Consider the following 19,945-nt stretch of genomic DNA (forward strand, 5'->3'; position numbering starts at 1 on the left):
CACAGTTCTTTTATAGAAGACCCCGCCATCTTGTCTTGGGCAACGTTGTTATGTGGGAAAGGGCACTTGTGGAATTTTGCATAAAGCTACAAGAGTAGGATAGTAAACGTTAAATACGAATGCACCTATATGTGAGTAAGAAGAGAGGAAGTTGTTCTCTAGTGCACACCAATTTATAAAAGGATGTGCGCTAGAGGATATCTTACTACCTTCTTACGCCTTTCTGTTAGAATGTATACTGTCTCACGACGGTGACAGTACGCTCAGTCACGACAGCGTACTGAAAAAGACATCTTCATTGCAAGGCGAAACTGCATGCCGGAACAAGGTCCTTTATACAGCTCTTGCTGTATAAGTAAACACATCAAAACTTTGCCGCAATGTTAAGTTTTAAAACACCACTGACGGGAAGAATGTGGCCGGCATGCAAGCGACCAACTTACTTCAGTCAACTGAAGATTTAGTCCGTCAGTTCCACACCGCACGACACGCCTGCCCGCCGGGTCACTAGAAAAGGGCATTAAGGACATATGAATATCGCAGGAACAATGACCTGTCCCCGGGAAAACATTCCATGTACGCTCTGACAAGACAAACGCACACGCAAAGAAAGCATGACGCTAAAGCCCCAGGGCCATAACACTTCCGCTATGACGGTCCCTGCGGGCTGTTGAAACATTCAGGTGATGGCACGCCCCACTCGTCCTTTGAGTGACACTAACACAGCGTCCTTTAGCGCTGACTCACTGAAGCATGCAATGAGTAGTACCCACTGAGTATACTGCCTACGCTACGAAAGCGGAACTAAAGCAAAACTTTAACTTCTAACTTCACTGCATGTTTTGAGAGGAAACTATCGTGTGGACCATCGCACCGAGTAGAATATGAATGGTGTTTACAGGCCGAGCTCCGAGGGAACCGGTAACTGTATGACGATATTTCTTGAAAAACGAAAATGAAAAAAATTTAAGATAGGCAATGCCGTTTAACTCGAAAGTTGGTTCATGGACACAGTAAAAACTGGTTAGGATAGCGAAGGACGGAACAATAGCGCCTTACTGGATGACATTGCATTTTTAAACTATTTCCTCCACCCGGAGAAAATATTAAAGAACTGCGGTGGAGAACTTTCCAAGCTTCATTTAAAAAAAAAAGAAAAGACGCCATCTCTCGAACGAATTCCGCTCATTAAAAATGAAATGTGATCGTCGAATCATACATCCGTAGAACACAAAACGAAAACTGTCGTTAAGCGCTCAACTGTTGTTGTCGTTCAGAACTGCATGAGATTGATGGAGTTGCTACACAAGTCTACCGGTTCCAAAGAACAAAAAGAAAATGGCTGAAGTAATATTTTACGGGTAATCTTTCATAATGGAAAAGAAAACATTGCTTTGTTGATGACGCCAGATATCAACCCTCCCACTTCCCGCAGCTTCTAGGTTGAGCTTTCATCAAGCGCTCCGTCACGATGAGGCGATAAAAAAAAAGAGAAGCCTGACATGACAAGGAAGATAATTATTTTCGGCGCTCAGCTCGCAAGCTGCTGTCACACAACAGCTGCTCCGCGGTCACTGAGGCACATTTAGGCTTAGCTGTAAATTGCACACTTTTGAAGTGTTCTAGAACCACGTCAAGCGTGACGTCATCGCAAACAGCCCGTGACGTCCCACGTATAGTGGAGATGTCCCTCCTTCAATTGGATGGGCAGAAAAAAAAAAACGAAAACACTTCGATCGCGACTGCCATAGTCGGGTACAGCTCAAGAACGCGGCGACAGTTTTTCCCCGTCTAAGGACCCCCCCCCCCCCTCCAGACAATGGCGTCGGCCAATTCTCACCAACCTGCTAGCCTGACAAAGCAGGGAGTGGTAGATGAAAGAGGATAGTCCACTCCTTGCATTGTCAGGCTAACAGGTTCATGAGAATCTGCCGACGCCATTGGCTGTGAGGGGGTCCTTTGCCGAGCAAAAGCTGCTTTGTTCTTGAGCTGTGTACGACTATAGTCGCCCTCAATGCGAAGCAATGTAACTAGAAAGCCTCCCTTGCTGAGTTTATTCTGAAAGGTCGCAAGCCTCTGGATGGTGGGCTTACGACAAGAAATTGCAATCTACCTGAGCGCAGCTTTAGTTAGGTCTGTGAGAGGCAAAGCGCGCAAGAGTCCAATCAAGGCAGATGAGGTCATCTCGCTCTCTTCTGCTGCAGAGTGGCCCGGCCACCGTACGAATAATTCATGCCTCAGTCAAGGTGCGACAGCCTTCGCCGACGGTGGGTCGATATATGGCTGGGTAGGCTATATATAAGTGCAGTCCAACTCAAGCCGCTTAACTCCTCCCACTTCCGGTTACCGACACGAAAATAGGATCCTCAGCAGCTGGATTTGTGTTGTAAAAAAAGAAAACTCACTTCCCGTTAATGGTGGTTGCATCATAGTTGGAACGGCTATACTTGGCAATCGACGCAGTCGCCTTCACCGGGAGATAGTAGACTGAGGAAAGTAAACAACTGAATTGAACGACATAGATGCAAGCAACTGTCTTAGCACAGGTTGGAGAATGGAGTCTTCGACTGCTGGTGTCACTGGTCTTGCATGAGCCTCTGAAGGCTCGGGTTTGCAGTACGTTCATTATGCGTGGCTACTAACTGTCAACAGTACCCATCGTCTAAAACCCCTCTAAAAGTAAGTACTCCCACGGATGCAACAAGAACCCCACTGCACTGATAAGCAGCAAACACGTTGGGCTCTTTAATGCTGACCATGTATTCACCTCGTTTATCCGCAAACAAAAGCAACGAAGCTGTCCAGCTTCCAGTGCCTGTGTATGTGTGAGTGTGTGCGTTTTCAGTGGTGTCGCCTCTGCTTTTCGATAAGATACTGCAAAACCTGCAGGCCATCTCCACTGCACGATAACAGTTGTGTCGGCAAGGGGCCGCTGCACCTCGTTATTTTAAATGTGCCGCGATGAAGCGTGGCATCGAGGCACCCTGTAGTATGTTACATTTCACATGGCTGCGTGATGCATATCGCGATCGCGGCTTGCAGGTTGGCTGACATGTTGCAAGGACGAATCTTCCACTGCCTGGTAGCGCACCAGGGAAAGCTGTACGCCGTCGGTGGACTGGGCGACGATAACAGGCGAGTCGACTTGTTGGCGTTCGGGTCCTCGATCCATTTCAATCCAACCTTGATTAATTGTACAGCCCTGATCCTTTAACCTTGATCATTCAAGGCTCAAGGATTAACCATGGTCCAACCTTCCCGCAATTTTCTTTAGAAACACATCAACTCTGGTCTGTTTTCATGCTCACCAAAACTAAAAACAGCTCAAGGGCTCGGACAAGACCGATTAGCCCGGCACCAAACCACCAAACCCTGCCAGAGGTAGTAAACTGACTGCGTCTACCATTGTTGGGTTAATCCAGACGTCTGCACTAATTCCTCTCACAGCGGCCGAAAGAAGGCCAACTGTAGCGTAGTTTCGTTGTCATGGCAACGATACCCAAAGGGGAGAAGCTGCATCGCCAAACAGGATTCCAACCACTACGGCAAAAACAGGGCAACTTCTCTTCGCAGTACCTAAAGCGTACAGTCTTTGCGAAAAGTAACCAGGCTGCATGGTTTGCGTCTCATTCGTATATTAGAGCCCTCACGGCTTCCCTAAAGATCAAAAAGTTCTTTGAAGGTGAGGACAGGAGTTCCCCTTACCATGAAGAGATTTAGAGCTTGAGGGCTGGCGTGATAGCTTTAATATACGACTGCGAAGCAAACCGTGCAGCCTGGTTACTTTGGGCAAAGACTGTACATGTGCGCAAGTGATTCATGTTCAAACATTATTTCTCATTCAGTCACCAGGAGCGCTGAAGTAGTTGAAACCGAAACTAACTGGCGTTTCCTACCTTTGAGTCTGCTTTTTGACGCAGCGTCCGCTTTGCGAAGAAAAAAAAATCCCGATAACGCACGTGCAAGCAATGCACTGTTCTCGGCTACTGCCGGTCTCTCGTCAAACCGCAGTGCACTGTCTTCGGCCGAGTGCTACGACCCGGCCGCCGACAGATGGCGCGTCCTGTCCGGGCGCCTGTGCTGCCCTCGCCTGGCGGCCGCCTGCGTTCTCCTGGACCACGGCCGCTTGGTGCTCGCCGGCGGAGCCATGCGTCCCGTAAGGGACGCCGAGAACGCATTCCTCGTCGACAACGTGGTCGTGATGCGGTTACCGCAGTTCACGTGAGTGACGCGCCTTCTTCGAAGATTACGGTGTAGGTGACGTCACGGGCGCGATGTCAGGTGACAGTATGCGGGCATGATAAACGTGAGGATTTCCACCGTGATCTTGGAATTAAACATGGCGACCACTGCGATGTCAGTGCAGTCAGTTGAGATGACGCTGGCTGCTAGGCTATTCATGTAGCATTTTAGGAACTTCAGAGCTCTGGACTCGTGGTCAGAGCAACGATTATATCGACGTTTTTCCGTGCCTCACGTGACGTATTGCGACTCTTTGACGTCACAGCCATCGGTTGGCTGTTGAAACGGAAACCGAAACAGCATGACAGAAAAATTCGATTATAAATTATTTAGCGATCACAGGCGAATACCACATGGTGATTCGTGCATAGTAATATCGTCCGCATCAGGGTAGAGAATAAAACGTGCCACAAAAATTAGGTGCCTATACTCCTTTAAGAATGGACATGGAAAAGAATAAATGCCACTGTCCACCCTACCAGCCGCCCCCCCCCTCCTCCCCAAACCTCACCATCTGTTCGCGAACGCAGCGCCTGAAATGAAGCACTCATATGTAATTACCACAGGGGTGTAGGGTACTCTTACCGGAACTTGCTGTGGCTAATCCTCTTGACAACATTGTAAATACCTCTGAGCCGCCTAAAGGAGCCACATTGGCTTCCGGGAAGACGGAACAAGAGCTTCGCGAATCATTCAGCACGGGACAGGAGGAAAGCTCTGAATCATTGAGTCTACAGCGAACGTGGTCCCTGACAAGCTTAATAATTGAGACAGTTCCGGGGTCTACCGACGTGCGTTCGGCTTTAGCCGAATCGGGGAGGCTTAGTTTTGTATCAGACTCGGCCAAAGGGCGATATAGAATTCCAGAGGCGCTGACTGGATCTGCTTATCTATGCCTCGGGGAAAGGTGATTAAAGCCGTTTCGCTGTCGTCCCCATTTGGCTCTGTCCGCTCTTTTGAAGAAAGGTGTGATGAATATCTCTTTGCATATATTATTTCTCTTATTTCTCAACTTTACCTCTTTCATCTTTCTTTAGACCTCTTCTATAATAAAGTTTACCTCCTCCTCCTCTTTCATCTTTCCATGGCTCGCTGCGATCTCAGTTTACTAATGTCCAGAGTTTTCGACAACCTCGAAGTTTCAGCACCAAAGATGACCACCAACGCCCGATGCAACTGTTATCTACCACACTCTTAAGCAATGTTGGTAAGCTGTTCTTCATGACCCGAGAGTGGGGACTATTTCATTCCATTATTCTCCTGGTTATTTCTCATAAACCTGCTTTGTAGTCACTACTTGGCCAATACAAATGCACTCCTTACCACTTCTAATACAACACTGCCTATTACCTCCTTTGAAATGCGCATGCTTAGGCCGGGCTCGAACCCACGACCCCATGTTCTGCAACGCAACACCGTAGCCGCTTACCCGACTTACAGTTAAAAGGAACACCGTATTCACCTTTTTCAAGTGATGAAAGTTAAAATTGCTGGCACATCTTCAGCCTCAGTCTGCCCATTTTGCGGCGAGGCAATGGTACCGTGACGGCATATCTGACATTGTGAGAGCTCGCAGTCACACACACACACACAGGCACAAAAACACGCACCACTTCGCGCTCCCAGCACAAAGGATCGATAGACCTCCAGGGCATCAAGAGACCAAGAGAAGGGAAGGCTAATCAAAGCCCGTTGGGGATAATTTGGTTTTGACGGGGCAAGTAACTATGCCAGAGCATTGTGGCCGCAACTTACCGGAGGCAGTGGTCAGCAGCGGGCGTTTGTGAAGAAACAGAATGAACTGTATTGAAAAAAGGCATAACTTATTGTCACCGGTGAAGTCTCCTGATCAGGGCTTTAATGGCTCCGACAACTGTCCTCGGGCCGCCGCGGTGGCTCAGTGGTTATGGTGCTCGGCTGCTGACCCGAAAGACGCGGGTTCGATCCCAGCCGTGGTGGATGAATTTCGATGGAGGCGAAATTCTTGAGGCCAGTGTACTGTACGATGTCAGTGCACGTTAAAGAACCCCAGGTGGTCGAAATTTCCGGGGCCCTTCCCTACGGCGTCTCTCATAGCCTGAATAGCTTTGGGACGTTAAACCTCAATAAACCAACCAACCAACCAACTGTCCTCGCCTGACATATGCCAGCCAGAGCTGGTTCTTGGATGTGGAAAGAGTGTGGAAGGAGAGGTCTTAGTCCTGTAGCGGAGTTCGGCAGTACGTGGGACCCCCGATTCTTTCTTGCAGGCCTGAAGCAGGCGCGGGCGAGCTGCGCTTGCCGAAGCTCCCTTCGGCCCGCTTCAGCGCCTCGATGGCCCGGCTGGCGAACGGTGGCCTCATCCTCGTGGGCGGAGTCACGTACGGACCCACGGGCTACCGGAGCGTGGACGAAGTGATCCTCCTGAAACGTCCAGGCGTGGACCGGACCTGGACCAAGCTGTGTCCAACGCCATACCGTGTCCACGCGGCGCTAGTCGTCGCCATCGGTAAGTGCTTGTCCGCCGACTGAAAGACGGGAGATGCTCAGGCACTGTAGCGGCTGTCTTTCTGTGCCCTAGCCTTTTTTAGCCCTTTTTCATCCCTACAATACAAACTAAAGTCTCTTGATAACATTAAAGATAGAAGTAAGACCGATCTAGGGACTTTAGGCTTAACACTGGCAACAGAGGTGGAAATACGTTTGCAGGGACATTTTATGCCAAGAAAGTATTGAAGACGGGCGTCGTGACTGGAGTCCTCAGTCCAAGACCCCGGTAGATTTTGCTACCGCCATCGCCCGTTGTATCAGCTGCACCTGCCGGCCGGCGTCAGAGCTGAACAGCTCTCCCTCTCATTGCTCGTTAGTAGGGTGGGCGATGATTGTAATAGTCTTATTGAGTTTACAAGCCCATGCCTTGTGGTAGAGTGTAGAGGGCTCTACACTCCGGAGGCAGCTTGATGTATAGTGCTGGGAAGATTGCACGTGGTCTTGTGGGGTGAGGGGAAGTGCTAGTCTGCAGTTATCTGCCGAGCTACAATTTATTTAGGGAAAACCCACACTGGCGAGCTTTTTTTGCGCAAAAGAAGAGAAATTCATTGTACTGCCCCGACCCCAAGGAGTCAATGTAAGCAGTGCTTAAAGTCTGGCTGCATTCAAGCCTAAGTGGAGAGGCAAATAAAGACTGAGAGAGAGGGGGAAAGCGGTTGGCGGCCTGTGTCACACATCGTTTTATACGAAGGTGAGAAACCATTTTTGAAAGACGTCTGCTTAGTTCCCACTCTCTGCCGTTCTTTAGCATTGTAGCTGAGCACTGGACTAACTTGTGGTGTGAGGGCATGGTTTCCCCTTTTCTTCCATCCTTTGTTTAGCGCTGCCACCTTTGTATTCTTTTCCGTCTCGGGTTTCAGAAAGCGTGTTAATAATTCTGTCTAAAAATCACAGCGAAGTTATTGAAACATAGAGCAGAAATGCTTCGAGCACCACTCACAAGAAGATTAAAAAATGGTTGTTTGCTTCGGATTCATGCAGTCCCTACATTCTAGCAAGAAGGGTCTCAGATCCCTTGCCTGATATTGGACCAAACCAATATGATGATATGATAATGATTGAAATCAAGAGGAAGAAGTGGGCTTGGGCAGGGCATGTGATGCGAAGGTAATAAGACAACCGTAAGGATAACGGAGTGGATTCCAAGAGAAGGCAAGCGTAGCAGGGGGCGGCAGAAAGTTAGGTGGGCGGATGAGATTAAGAAGTTAGCGGGAATACGGTGGCCGCAACTGGCGAAGGACAGGGTTAATTGGGGAGACATGGGAGAGGCCTTTGCCCTGCAGTGGGCGTAGTCAGGCCGATGATGATGATGATGATGATGATGATCCACTCAGAGACAGCTGCCATGCCTATCGCTGCCACGCAGTATATCTGAACTTAACTTGTTTGTTTACCTTGCAAGCCAGGACGTCCTAGGGGTCTGTTCAGGTGTCCAGTTAGAAGGCAGTTACAGCGCCTTTCCTTTCTCCACTGTATAACCTAACCAAACATTACCCCGCAGGTCCGGACGTGTACGCCATCGGCGGCTGCACAGACCGCCAGGAGTCTCACGGTGTCCGCCTGGACATGCTGGTCATGAAGGCCGGCTGCCCGGGCCACCACCACGACGACGAGGACCTCTGCTGGGAGCCCTGGGGCACGCTGCCCGGACAGTTGGTCGGCATGGACGCCGTGCTCTTCAGCGCCGAGCACGCACGCGAATAATTTGCGGGTCGGATACCCAAGTAGAAGTGAATAGATATATATGTGCATTGTACGCGGAAACGCGTTGGCGTCAGTGGTTGCGCTTCGAGGGCCTCCCCAATCGTACCATATATGCAAGGCTTCCCTACTGTCCTACACACATTCAGAAATCTGGCACACTTAGAAAACCTAGAACTACACAGACTGTGACGTCTCAACTAATGCACAGACGTATACACACCATTCCATATTTCAGCATCTTTGCACATTTGAGCTGCTAAAGATGCAAAAATATCTATTTTCAGTGCTTTTGTAATAATGGGTGAAATGCAAAAACAACTACAATGGGATATGTAAGGTTATAGGAAAAATACGTTGACCCACTTTTTTATCCCCCGCCGCGGTGGCTCCGTGGTTACAGCGTTCGGCTGCTGACTCGAAAGACGCGAGTTCGATCCTGGCCGCGGCGACCGAATTTCGATGAAGGCGAAATTCTAGAGGTCCGTGTACTGTGCGATGTCAGTGCACGTTAAAGAACCCCAGGTGGTCGAAATTTCCGGAGCCCTTCACTACGGCGTCGCTCATAGCCTGAGTTGTTTTGGGACGTTAAACCCTAAAAAAACCAAACTGTTTTTTTTAGCTCGAAAGGGGATTGACTGGACACATTTGTTTTGGTAGCCACCATATCTAGCCTGTACCCAAGACATTTTTTACAGCGAAAAGCTGTTATGCGGAGTTCAACCTCGATGGGCTTCGTTGATCCGCGCACTGTAGCCCAGCCACAACATAGTACGAGCGCTCCTCCTGTGAAGCTTCGTCTTTGCGGCTCAGCGTGGAGGGTGTGCAGGACGAGTGGCTCCTACGCCGAGGCGGACGGGAGACGTTCAAATCTGACGCAGTCACCAGCCGAGATGCGACGCGCTTGGAGGAGAGGAGAAAAGTTCCATTGGTAAGCCGCAAATAAGGATGAAGGTTTCGCGCTGTCAAAACTCACATCGTTTGCTGCCCTCTAACACGATGGTACACTCTAAACACAAATACACCTGGGTAGGAGTAAAAAGGGAGGAAGCTGTCCCCTATAGTTGGATACAACTTAAAGGAGTAATAAGGGAGTAATTACCCTTTGACATCCACCCAAGCGCAGCCATACGGCTACAAAGGAAAGCTTTTATGCGAAGCATACTAGCCGCACAACCGAGCTCTTCCTTGCTGCGCCGCGCGCGGCCGCGTAGCTACCACTTGACCTACATCAGGGCACCACGTGATATGACGTCACAACAGCTGTGAAAGCTGGGGCTCAACTCGTGCGCTCGCTTGCGGACGCGCAGCCTCCGCCGGCGGTATGCTTCGCATCCTAGGCTTAACCATAAGCTAAGCCAGGCCATTTTTTTTTTTTTGAACTGCGAAGTTTCTGAGAAAGCTGTATAGTTTTCCTTTGTAGCCGTTTGACTGCGCATGGGTGGATGTCAAAGAGTAATTACTCTCTTATTGCAAATCTACTCCACCTCGGGGGATTCCACTAAACATTTGGCCAACTTAAAGAAGTATAGACACGCAGGGGCTTAGCCCAGCTATGCCGGATATACGTAGCGAGAGGTGCGGTATATCCCTGGTTACGTATAGTTGTTTTGCTTGTGGTCATGCCTAAGTGTTAGACATTCAAGACGAGACATGTGGTGAAGGCGGCACGTGTTATTGATCTTTATCGACTACTAGAAAGAAGGCCCGGCGATCACGCGGCCGTCTCGATGGTTCGGACACAGTACTTAGACTTGTCGGTTAGTTTTTAGTATGCCAAGTCGACGGAGGCGAGCGGCGTCGACGCGCGGCTCTGGCAGCTGTGACGTCACTCGACGGCTCCTCTCAGCCGGGGGCAAGCGGCGCGGCGCACCAGCTGCGCGGCTGTGACGTCACTCGGCTCCTCGCACATGCGCACAAGTGGCGCCGAAGACCCACAGCGAAACGGCGAGACAGCGGGTAATGCAGCTCTCGCTACAAAAGGTACACTAGTGGAGGACTCGATCCCGAAAAATTTCGACCACGTACTGGAGATCTTAACATGCACTGACATCGCACTGCATACGGGTGCCTTTTGAGTTTCGCCTCCATAGAAACGCGGCTGCCGCGGCCAGGTTCGAACCTGAGGCCTCCGGATCAGCTGCCGAGTGCACTAAACACTGAGCAACCGCGGCGGGTAGAAAAAGCGCAAAATTGGTAAATCAGTTTTTGAGGAAACGAAATGGCGCAGTACCTGTCTCGCATACCTCGGTGGACACTTGAACCGCGCCGTAAGGGGAGGAAGGAGGGAGTGAAAGGAGAGAAAGAGGTGCCGTAGTGGAGGTCTTCGGAGGAATAATTTCGACCAGCTGGGGATCTTTGTGCACTGACATCGCACAGCACACGGGCGTTTTTTTGCGTTCGATCTGATATGTCGCATTTCATGCTTTGCCAAAGGCTCACTTCCGGGACGAGGCCGCTTACTTCCGGTATAGTTTACTAGAATTCTAGCTCACTAACCTTCGGGCGCCTGTGCGCCATCCAACACCCTACTGGAGATCAGTGGAGAGGCCAGCCTCTCCTGAATACGTGCTGCCCCTAGCGGCTACCGTAAGCAAAGGCGCTCACTTCTACTTCCGGTCACAATAAGTGGCCAAAGGGCCACCGCGCGCCAGAGCACCTCTTTCTTCCACCATGATTAAGCTTTGAGACTGACAGACAGACTGATGAGAGGGAGGGGGAATTCAAATTTCGAATATTGTTTCTTCGGCATTTCGCCTCCTCATAAAAACAAAACAAAATCAGAATGCAGTGGTGACAACTTCACATACATCGAAGAAACCTGGGTTACATTAACATGTTTACTACATTAACATGTTTACTGTCATGCATCTCTGCTGTGCAGCACGAATACTGAGTGACACTATGCAGCCATAGAACTGCTTAGAGAGTTCTAACAGGCTGCGATAAACATGCCATTACGGTTCAGAAAATCGCTGCCACAATGAACATGTCAGCAGCGCACTCTTTGTAGCAGTCTAAAGAATTTTTATGTGGACTAGAAAATTTTGGGGGTGACACCTGCCACCCTTCGTCTCCTCTTGGTGCCGTCACTGCTTTTAATATCCCTGCAATGGACAGGAGTTCTCAACTTCAAGCCCATTGCTCATACACGCCCTTATTCCAGAAGTGTAATAAGTGGCAGATTTAATGAAAAAAAATTACTGTATCATTAAAATGAGTACATCATACAATTAAGAATGATAAAACTGCAGATGCATACACAGGCACGTTCAATACTGACAGCAAAATAAAGTTACATTACTTATGTCACAGTAAGCCTGTTGAAATTTCTGGTTGTTGTGCCAGCAAGGCTAGTTTTGGCTACAAATAATCTTTCAGTAGGCTTTCTGCATCTCTGGCAGGCTACTTGGCTGGTACAAAAATGCTTGCAAATGTAGTTTCTTCAACATCCTTCAGATTTAATAGTTTTTCAGGCATGAAGAAAAACTGTTTGTACTCCAGACACTGTAAAGTTAAATATTAGCATGCCTGTGATGTCAATACAGCTCAGTGGTGCAGCACACATACTTCTATGGAGGCCACAATGGCCGTTCATACTCACGGCACATTGATTTTTCAAGTTACAGGCTAAGTCATCATACACGGATTGTGTCAAGAAATAAGACAACACATGGATTCAAGATAAAGTTATTCTTTTATTTCTCTTTCAAGGGGGGACCATCAGTTCACAATAGTACCTCCATGGGCTCCCAGGATGTCCTCAAGTTCACTAACAGCGCTGTGCTAGCATGATAAGTTCATGCTGAGCTGCAAAGCAACGCCCTCTGGTGCCCTCAAAATGAATGAGACAGTCGACACTTCTCAGCATGACTTAATCATCATTCGCAAGGCTCGCGCCCGCAAAACTGCGATAACTGTAGGATTTCGCTCCAGATGTCAGCTAATGAACACAGAGTCAAAAATATGACGTCAGCACAGGTCTGCACAATCCTGTTTAGCAACACTAATGCATCTGACAGTGAACCTCGATGTCATGACCAGGACACAATGGTCACGTCATGCCCTCACCGTCTGGACTGTGGACCTGCCTTGGCACATTCGATCAAAAGATGCCCAGGCTGGGCACTTCTCACAGTTAAAGCAGTCCAACTAGAGCGAGCCGCAGCGACAAAACGGGCAACCTTCGTATAGTTACATGTTTGTGACCTTTCAATGAGCTGTCAGTATGGTCAAGACCATGCTGAGTAGACAAACGACTCACTGGAACAAAAAGACTGCTCTTCACGTCATCACATGCACTGTGAGTGCTGTACAAGGAGTTCCAAGTGTGCTGAAGGAAAGGAAATTACGAAGCAATAAATATACAGTCGTCACCGCATTACGACAGAGCTCCTAACTTACTTTTGTTTTCACTTGTAGCACATTCCAGCTGCCTCTTCTGTAGAAGCGATGCAAAAGCTACACCAACAGTTTCCAAATGGCAAACTGTCGTAAAGCCACACGCTACGATGTCACAAATTTGACATGCAGGAACGAGTGATTTGACAGTGCTGGGCCCAGAAAATGCCACTAGCAACATTGTCGCTAGAAACAGGGTAAACTGCCCTGGACGCAGTAAAAGAAACGAAAGAACGCTCTACAACTTCTGTTTCCGATTCCTGCCCTGCTAAAACCAAAAACAAAACACAGGCTGGTTAGGTCATGTCATATCCAACTTTCGGAAGGTTTCTTGTGGAACTAATTATGCGACGTCATTTGTGGAAACGAAAGCAGGGGACGGAAAAAGAGGAAAGAGAGAGATGGGGTGACAGAACACACACACGGCTAAAACTACATTTGGTTTCATTGCTGCCTTTGAAGGTTCACGCAGTGGTCTGTGGACCACGCAGTGTATATATGGATTTTTCCTCCACTGTTGCAAACGGTGCTAGAGGACAGCACAAGCTAGCATACCTCGCGACTATGTGTTTGAGAGTAAGAACTTTACGAATTGCTGCACAGAAGCACATTCGCACCTCCTCTAGCCAGATCAGTCATGCAACCAACGAAGATTCAATAAATGTCTGACAGCGTCAACAAAAAGCGAACACAAATGGAAGCAATTTCACCAACCTGAGTTAAGCACACCCTTAAACACAACAAAAAGCTGCAGCACAGGAAGATGTGGTGTTAGGAACTTAGCAAACATAAAAAAGTTGACAAATTTACTGTTATAAAGTGTTTCTCTGTAAACAATATACAAAAAAAGTAGCTCAAAGTTTCTCATAGCAGCAACATTACAGCTCATGTCAGCCAGGGCCACAAGGTTGCATGAACAAAAGCTTTTCTTGATTGCAAGCCAACGTGGACAAACAGACTTAAAGGCAGCAGGTGAAATGAGATTAGGATCAAGTCGTTTGCAACATTACTGAGGGATTCATAGTATTGAAGTAATCAACAAATGACACAGACTTCCTGTTTGACTTTTAACTTGCAGCTACACAGCATCGAAACACCAAGTCACACTCAGAAACTAAATGAACAATGCATCAACTGTATATTCAATGTTTTCTTTTCACAGATCACAAAACTGCAATGCACAAGCACACATATGCACATATGCCAGCACACATGCCACTAAACACTTGAACTGTCAAGACGCAGTGTTATATACAAAGAATAGATATCCAATACCGCATCACAAAAACACATACATTTTTAAACCCATACTCAACCCTGCATACACCATTCTTCTCGGAAGCTATCATGACCGTTCACAAAATCCTGCAAACACAACACCATTGAATCACTAAGACGTCATTCAGACATCAATGTCACGCTTCAAAATGTCCCGCAGATATGGATACACTACAGACAAAACCAAACACTAAGAGCTGCAAGAGAAAGGTACAGCGATGGCACAACGAATCTGTATTATAATAAAAGCTTTCACCGAAGCAAACTGCTCATCAACAATGGAAGAATATATAAATATATATACGCTTGGGAAACTCCCTAGGGGAAAAGCAATTGCACGTGGCGATCAACTGTACAGAAAACTCATGTGCCGCGCGTGGTAATCGCGTCGCCAGCTGAGACAATGGGTAGCTATGCAAAAGGTGCCTTCATCAACATGATCGCAAAGCTGCAGCTGCAGCGACTTCTGTGAGTTGTGAGGAAATACTTCAGCGAGTCAGCGACGTGAAATGGCCACTTCTACAATCGCACTAGCGTGTGTAGCAAATACACGGCGTGCGTGGATCTCTGACCAGTGTGAACACAAAGAGCATTAAGCCTTTAATGCAGTTCAGAAAAACTTTTTCGCTCTGTCTATAGACCAACTCCTGACTGCCCAGACAAAACCATAAAAATCCATAGACTATAAGACCGTCTTTAAATGGTCTAGAGATTTTGTACGTACAAGAACGATGACCATTGGCACAGAGATGAACCTGGCAGTTTTCAAACCTAGGCCTAAATGCCATTGCACCAAAAAAGAAAAAAGAGCCTTTGCAGTGTTTTACTTCGAAAGTTGACAACTACAAATGGCTTTTGATGGGAACCCACTTAACAAATTGTGATAAAATTGCTCTAGTTATCATTTGGATGAAATTTCTGATGCTTTAGAAGCATAAAACATTTTCGCACTCCCCCATCCAATCTTCAGACTGCCCTAGCACCACTACGTACTGCAAATTTGTCTTGGAACTAACAATGCTTTAAAGATGTGGGTTGCATCACTCTACTGCCACTAGGAGCACAGCACTCTTCATGTTCAAACAGGCTTCAGAGATTCACTCTTCCCCGGCTTGAACGCGTGCCTGCTTCATTTAGCCAGCCAGTAGAGCATAGCGAGAAGCGAACGCTCAACGATGAGTCGCAGAACACAAGAACATCGCAACATCGCCTCCCTGCTCTTAATTCGCTTATATATCATCAAACGTGCTTTTGATCTAAGGTGTTCGCAAGCAAGGAACTCCCCGACTCTGGTCTCACGCATTGTGCAACAAGTTGCGAAGCGTCAGCTAGCATACAGCACTGCAGTGAAGATCACTACTTATGCCAGCTAAGTCGGCTGCTAGGGAACGACTCAAAGCCAGTAGTAAACTGCCTTTGTACGGCGAAGAGGTATTATGTGCTGTGGTTCAAAGTCCACGAACCATGCAGCAAAAGGCCCGATATTCAGCCGCCACTCTTCACTCAGCTGCTTTTAAATTGTCACGTGCTACCTTTGCTCTCCATCAGCAAACTACAAGTGTCACTTTCATAGGTACTTGTCATCTCGAGAAGTTTTTGAGAGGCGAGGCATATTTTTCATAGTTCATAGTTCCATTTTCATGAAACTATTTTCATATTGGATGGAACTATTTTCATAGTTCCATCCTTACAGCAAAAAGACGAATGCAGGTGTAAATCCCGAAACCATACTTAACTGAAACCTGTAAGCAATTGGCATATTAAACTATAAACTTTAAACAAGTAAACCACCCTCTAGATAAACGGGAGAAAAATGCTTGTGTAAAATAAAATTCCTCGCCATTAGAGCAATGGCGATGTAAATTTGTTCCGAGGCATCCCGTAGCAAGGAACACAGCTTTTCAGCAATAAGTAGACTGATGAAGAAAAGAAAAGCCTCATACAGAGCGCACAATATAATGTGACGAACACCAACAAGAACGACGCTATTTCCTCTAAATCATTTCTGGATGCTGTACATGACTCAGCAGTTTCACTGCAAAAGGAAACAGACATATCCACGGTCATCATCACAACACTGCTTAAACTTTCATTTGGCCTTTCCCAACACATTCCCCATAGACACTCGAAGCAATTAAGACGTGAACACTTATGTGAACCCAAAAAACAATGAAACCCCATCTGCAACTACCGAGTTTCTGAGTGTTTTAAACACTAAGAATTCCTTTCAAATAGTTTCCCTGTAGCAGAACACTGTCCATACAACGGCGACTTTCAAAGGATGTTCAAGAAGTCTCCAAAGAGTTTTTGAGAAGGGATTGATTACGTACACACTTCCTGCAGAGCCGGTGTCGGCATTGCCATTGATGTGACGGAAAAGTTGGGACTAGTGGATTACGAGAGGCTCTCATAGATGGCGCCAGCCGCACTAGTGGCACATCAGAAACCCCTGACCCTCGGGCCCTTGGACTGAGAGTTAGACACGGTACCACTGCACCATGAGACGACACGTTTGTAGGGCTTGCTTAAAGCGGCGCTTTATATATATGTTGTGTGGTCTCTCACATAATGATTGTGATAGTGAAAGCAGAAACAGTGTCCGCGTCTTTGCAGACAAGAGGAACCAACCACTGTCACGTCATACTCTTGAAGATGTAGCTTAAGTGTCCCCCAATTTTTATGACTGCACTGGTCAAGTGTTTCATGTCAACATAGCAGGCCAACCATGCAGTTTTTTTCGTTGAATACTACGAAACCCTCAAAGCGTGCCAAATGCTAACCACTTGTCCAACTAAAGTGTTCTCTCCAAGCTACCCTAAAACGATCAGAGAAAGAGTCATGATTTCGTGCATCATTCCCAACTTCATAAAGAGAAGTGTGTTGTTTGTGACAGCTTTCATATGGTACTGGTGGTACAGTAAAGCGTCTACAAGCATGTAATTACAACGAGCGTACCTCTTAAAAGCCCAAATTAAAAGCATCAAACTACACGCTTCCTGATGGCTAGAACGATTTGAAAGAACGATGCAAACGGTCATCCTGTGCTCAAGGTTTCACAGTTGCAAACTCTTTCGAACTCAAGGATTTAAAATGTGCTCATATCTTACTTGGAAAGACGGCAGTTTCAGCTTCACACCCAGCACGTGAATAGCAGCACACACTCGGAAACTCTACTAACAGAAAACAATGACTGGAATTTCCGATCAATAGCAAATGCAGGCAACCTTGGCAAACGTATACAAGCAATATCGATTTCTTGTACACCCACAATCAAGAGTTTACGGAATGCAATACAGGCAAAAAAAACTCTTGACTTCATCCTCATCTTTGCATGCAGCCTTGTAACAGATACGCGCGACTTAATTATGAGAGTGTGAATTACATCGTGCGCCATTAATTCTCTAGCAATGCACTGGACGCAAAGAAATTGAGTTTCTTTTCTGAAGTCACGTTCCTTAAACTTATGACGGCAGGTGTACACGCAAACAGTTCATGCAATCAATGCCCCATGTTGTGACAAAAAACGGACAAAAACATCCCTGTAAGGTGTCGTTAAAAATCGAGAAACGAGTTCACAAAGCCTCCACAACTTTGCAGCGCGCCTAGGTACGTCGAGACGAGAACAGAAAGGACACGGTAAAGCTTAGCAACAGGTCGCGGAAGGATGATGAACTTGAACGTGCACAAAACACGAATGAAAAGACCCTGGTAAAAAGTACAACACCGATTAAAATAAAGACGGCTGTATTTGTACACTTCAAATAAACTATGCCTCACATAGCTGTCTCCGTAACACGCAGAAAAAAAATGTGGGGTGCAAGCTCTAAAACAAGCTCAAGCATGAAAGACACTTCATAAAATAAGTGCGTCGCAAGTCAGAAGGCTGGAGTGACTATGGCTGTGTAGACATGTTGGCAAAAACCAGACATTTGTAAGTTTAATTGGTGGAAGCTAAGCCATGGCTGCTTTTAAAGAGGCCCTGAAACAACTTTTGTCAAAGATATCTTCTTCCCTTCTCTGAAAGTTTCATTATCTCCACTTGAATAAAGTGCAATGCAGCAATCAACAACTGCAATATTAAGCCAATCATAAATTGTCGTGCATCATCTTTTTCATTCTTTACAATGAAGTGTCTGTGAACAACAGTACAATACAGCCTTCTCCAATATAAAAGGGAACACTTAGCCAGTAGTAGAGAACCATAATTTGTGTCCGATCCTCTACAAAACTTTGAAAATTGCTATCAGGTTCATTCATTAATTGTAAAATGATTATTAGAAAACAACAAGGTGTGATTTAAGAGTGTCATTAATTGTAAAATGATAATTAGAAAACAACAGGGTGTGATTTAACAGTGTGCTCACGATTGGGCATCGGTTGTTTGGGTGGCTAATCAAGGAGTGTTTCCTTTGATATTAGAAAGGACTGTAAACAGGTCAATAATGAAATTTTACTTCCACGTTTGCAATAAAAGCTGTTCTTGCATGACAGAAGCCATGAGGTGTAGTGTGCGAATGACAGGAAAACGGGAAAGAATTGACAAGATGTGTATCAGGGCCTTCTTGAGAGCTACACTGGCAAACCAAATGCAAAAAAAAAAAAATTCATACAACTGCCGGTAGACTGAAGTTTTGCCAAAAGGCCAAAGCTTTGACTAAACGAAAATCTCTGCTTGGGCAGCCACGTTAGAGTCGGATAAAACTCAGGGACGAAACAGCAAATAGCACTCAAAAGAAGTCCTCTAGCTAAGGAGGTCGACCGACTGTCAAGATGTCGCGATTACTTCATGGTTAATCCCTTCGCATCTGCCAGCTCTCTCCGATGTCATACTTGCAAGTACAAGGGGATTAACCACGATGTCATGAAAATCAGTCAATATCATTGGCTGAAGGCCTCCCTTGAGGGACATTCACCACTTCTTTCTCGAGTTGTATTCTGCTATAGCAGCCTTTCAGTGACTGCAGAGAACCTTATGCGACAGGAGATCTTGCAAGGCAAGGCAAAGCGGTTCATCAGTGCCAATACATAAAACTCAACCGATGTCGATGCCGATGTCTAATTATCAAGCCTGCAAGAAACTTTTACGCCATGGAATCAAGACCGAGATGGCATTTGTAGCCAATTAATGAGCATCAGTGCAACAAATTTCGTAAAGAATTTGATCATCCCAATGTTAAAATTATTGACGATATTACATAAAAGTTGTTGCAAACAGAATGCAGACAGGATCTTGGTCTGCGTTTTTTGGAAGTCAGACGTTCCTTTTAGCGGCAAAGAAAAAAAGAGAGATAAACAACTTGCATGAGATGTTTTCTCACCTTTTCTTAAAAACAGAGAGAAAAACAACTTGCATGAGATGTTTTCTCACCTTTTCTCAAACGTGAAGTTTCACAGACAGTGCCACATCAATTTCTACCTTTCCGCTGCGTCCCAACTTCAGTCACAAAGGGTCTCTGAACAGTCGTCTCACTTTATAATTCGAATGTGGATTCTCGCCACACCAGTGGACCACATAGCCAAGCAAGCAGTGTACTCCTGTTAATAAATAAGCTTCCGGCCAAACGACGCGTGAACTAAAAAAAAAACTCGGCGACAATAGCAACCAGTTTTCCCGGGGTTCCAATAGCAACCAGCATGAGCTTTCAGCACGCTCTAGCTGTGAGCCAGCCTTGGACGTTGGTCTCTTGTTGCAAGGACCAAGAGCTGAATGCCGGCAACAGAAACAACCCAGGAGACGGTGACGCTCAGCAACTCCTCCATTTATGTTGGACACAAGACTGCAAGACGTCAACAA

The 19,945-nt window shown here is 46.7% G+C and overlaps 2 protein-coding genes across 5 annotated transcripts in view; one reads left to right on the forward strand and one right to left on the reverse strand.

Annotated features, from left to right (window-relative positions):
• Positions 1–8,696, forward strand: part of LOC149330536 (uncharacterized) — a 31,340-nt gene extending 22,644 nt beyond the window's left edge. Inside the window, exons 14-17 of the mRNA XM_089559441.1 lie at positions 3,043–3,135; positions 4,012–4,221; positions 6,492–6,730; positions 8,273–8,696. Coding sequence (XP_089415567.1) covers positions 3,043–3,135; positions 4,012–4,221; positions 6,492–6,730; positions 8,273–8,475 — 745 coding nt within the window. The 3' untranslated portion in view covers positions 8,476–8,696. The remainder of the gene's footprint in view (positions 1–3,042; positions 3,136–4,011; positions 4,222–6,491; positions 6,731–8,272) is intronic.
• Positions 8,697–19,742: 11,046 nt separating this feature from the next.
• Unc-76 (fasciculation and elongation protein Unc-76) overlaps positions 19,743–19,945 on the reverse strand; it is a 41,912-nt gene continuing 41,709 nt past the window's right edge. For all 4 annotated transcript variants that reach the window (XM_089561167.1, XM_089561168.1, XM_089561166.1 and 1 more), the window contains exon 10: positions 19,743–19,928. In XM_089561167.1, coding sequence (XP_089417293.1) covers positions 19,912–19,928 — 17 coding nt within the window. In that variant the 3' untranslated portion in view covers positions 19,743–19,911. The remainder of the gene's footprint in view (positions 19,929–19,945) is intronic.

The sequence above is a fragment of the Amblyomma mixtum genome, chromosome 9 (genome assembly GCF_055824585.1).
Source record: "Amblyomma mixtum isolate Tamu chromosome 9, ASM5582458v1, whole genome shotgun sequence".
In the NCBI taxonomy this organism is placed as follows: Eukaryota; Metazoa; Arthropoda; class Arachnida; order Ixodida; family Ixodidae; genus Amblyomma; species Amblyomma mixtum.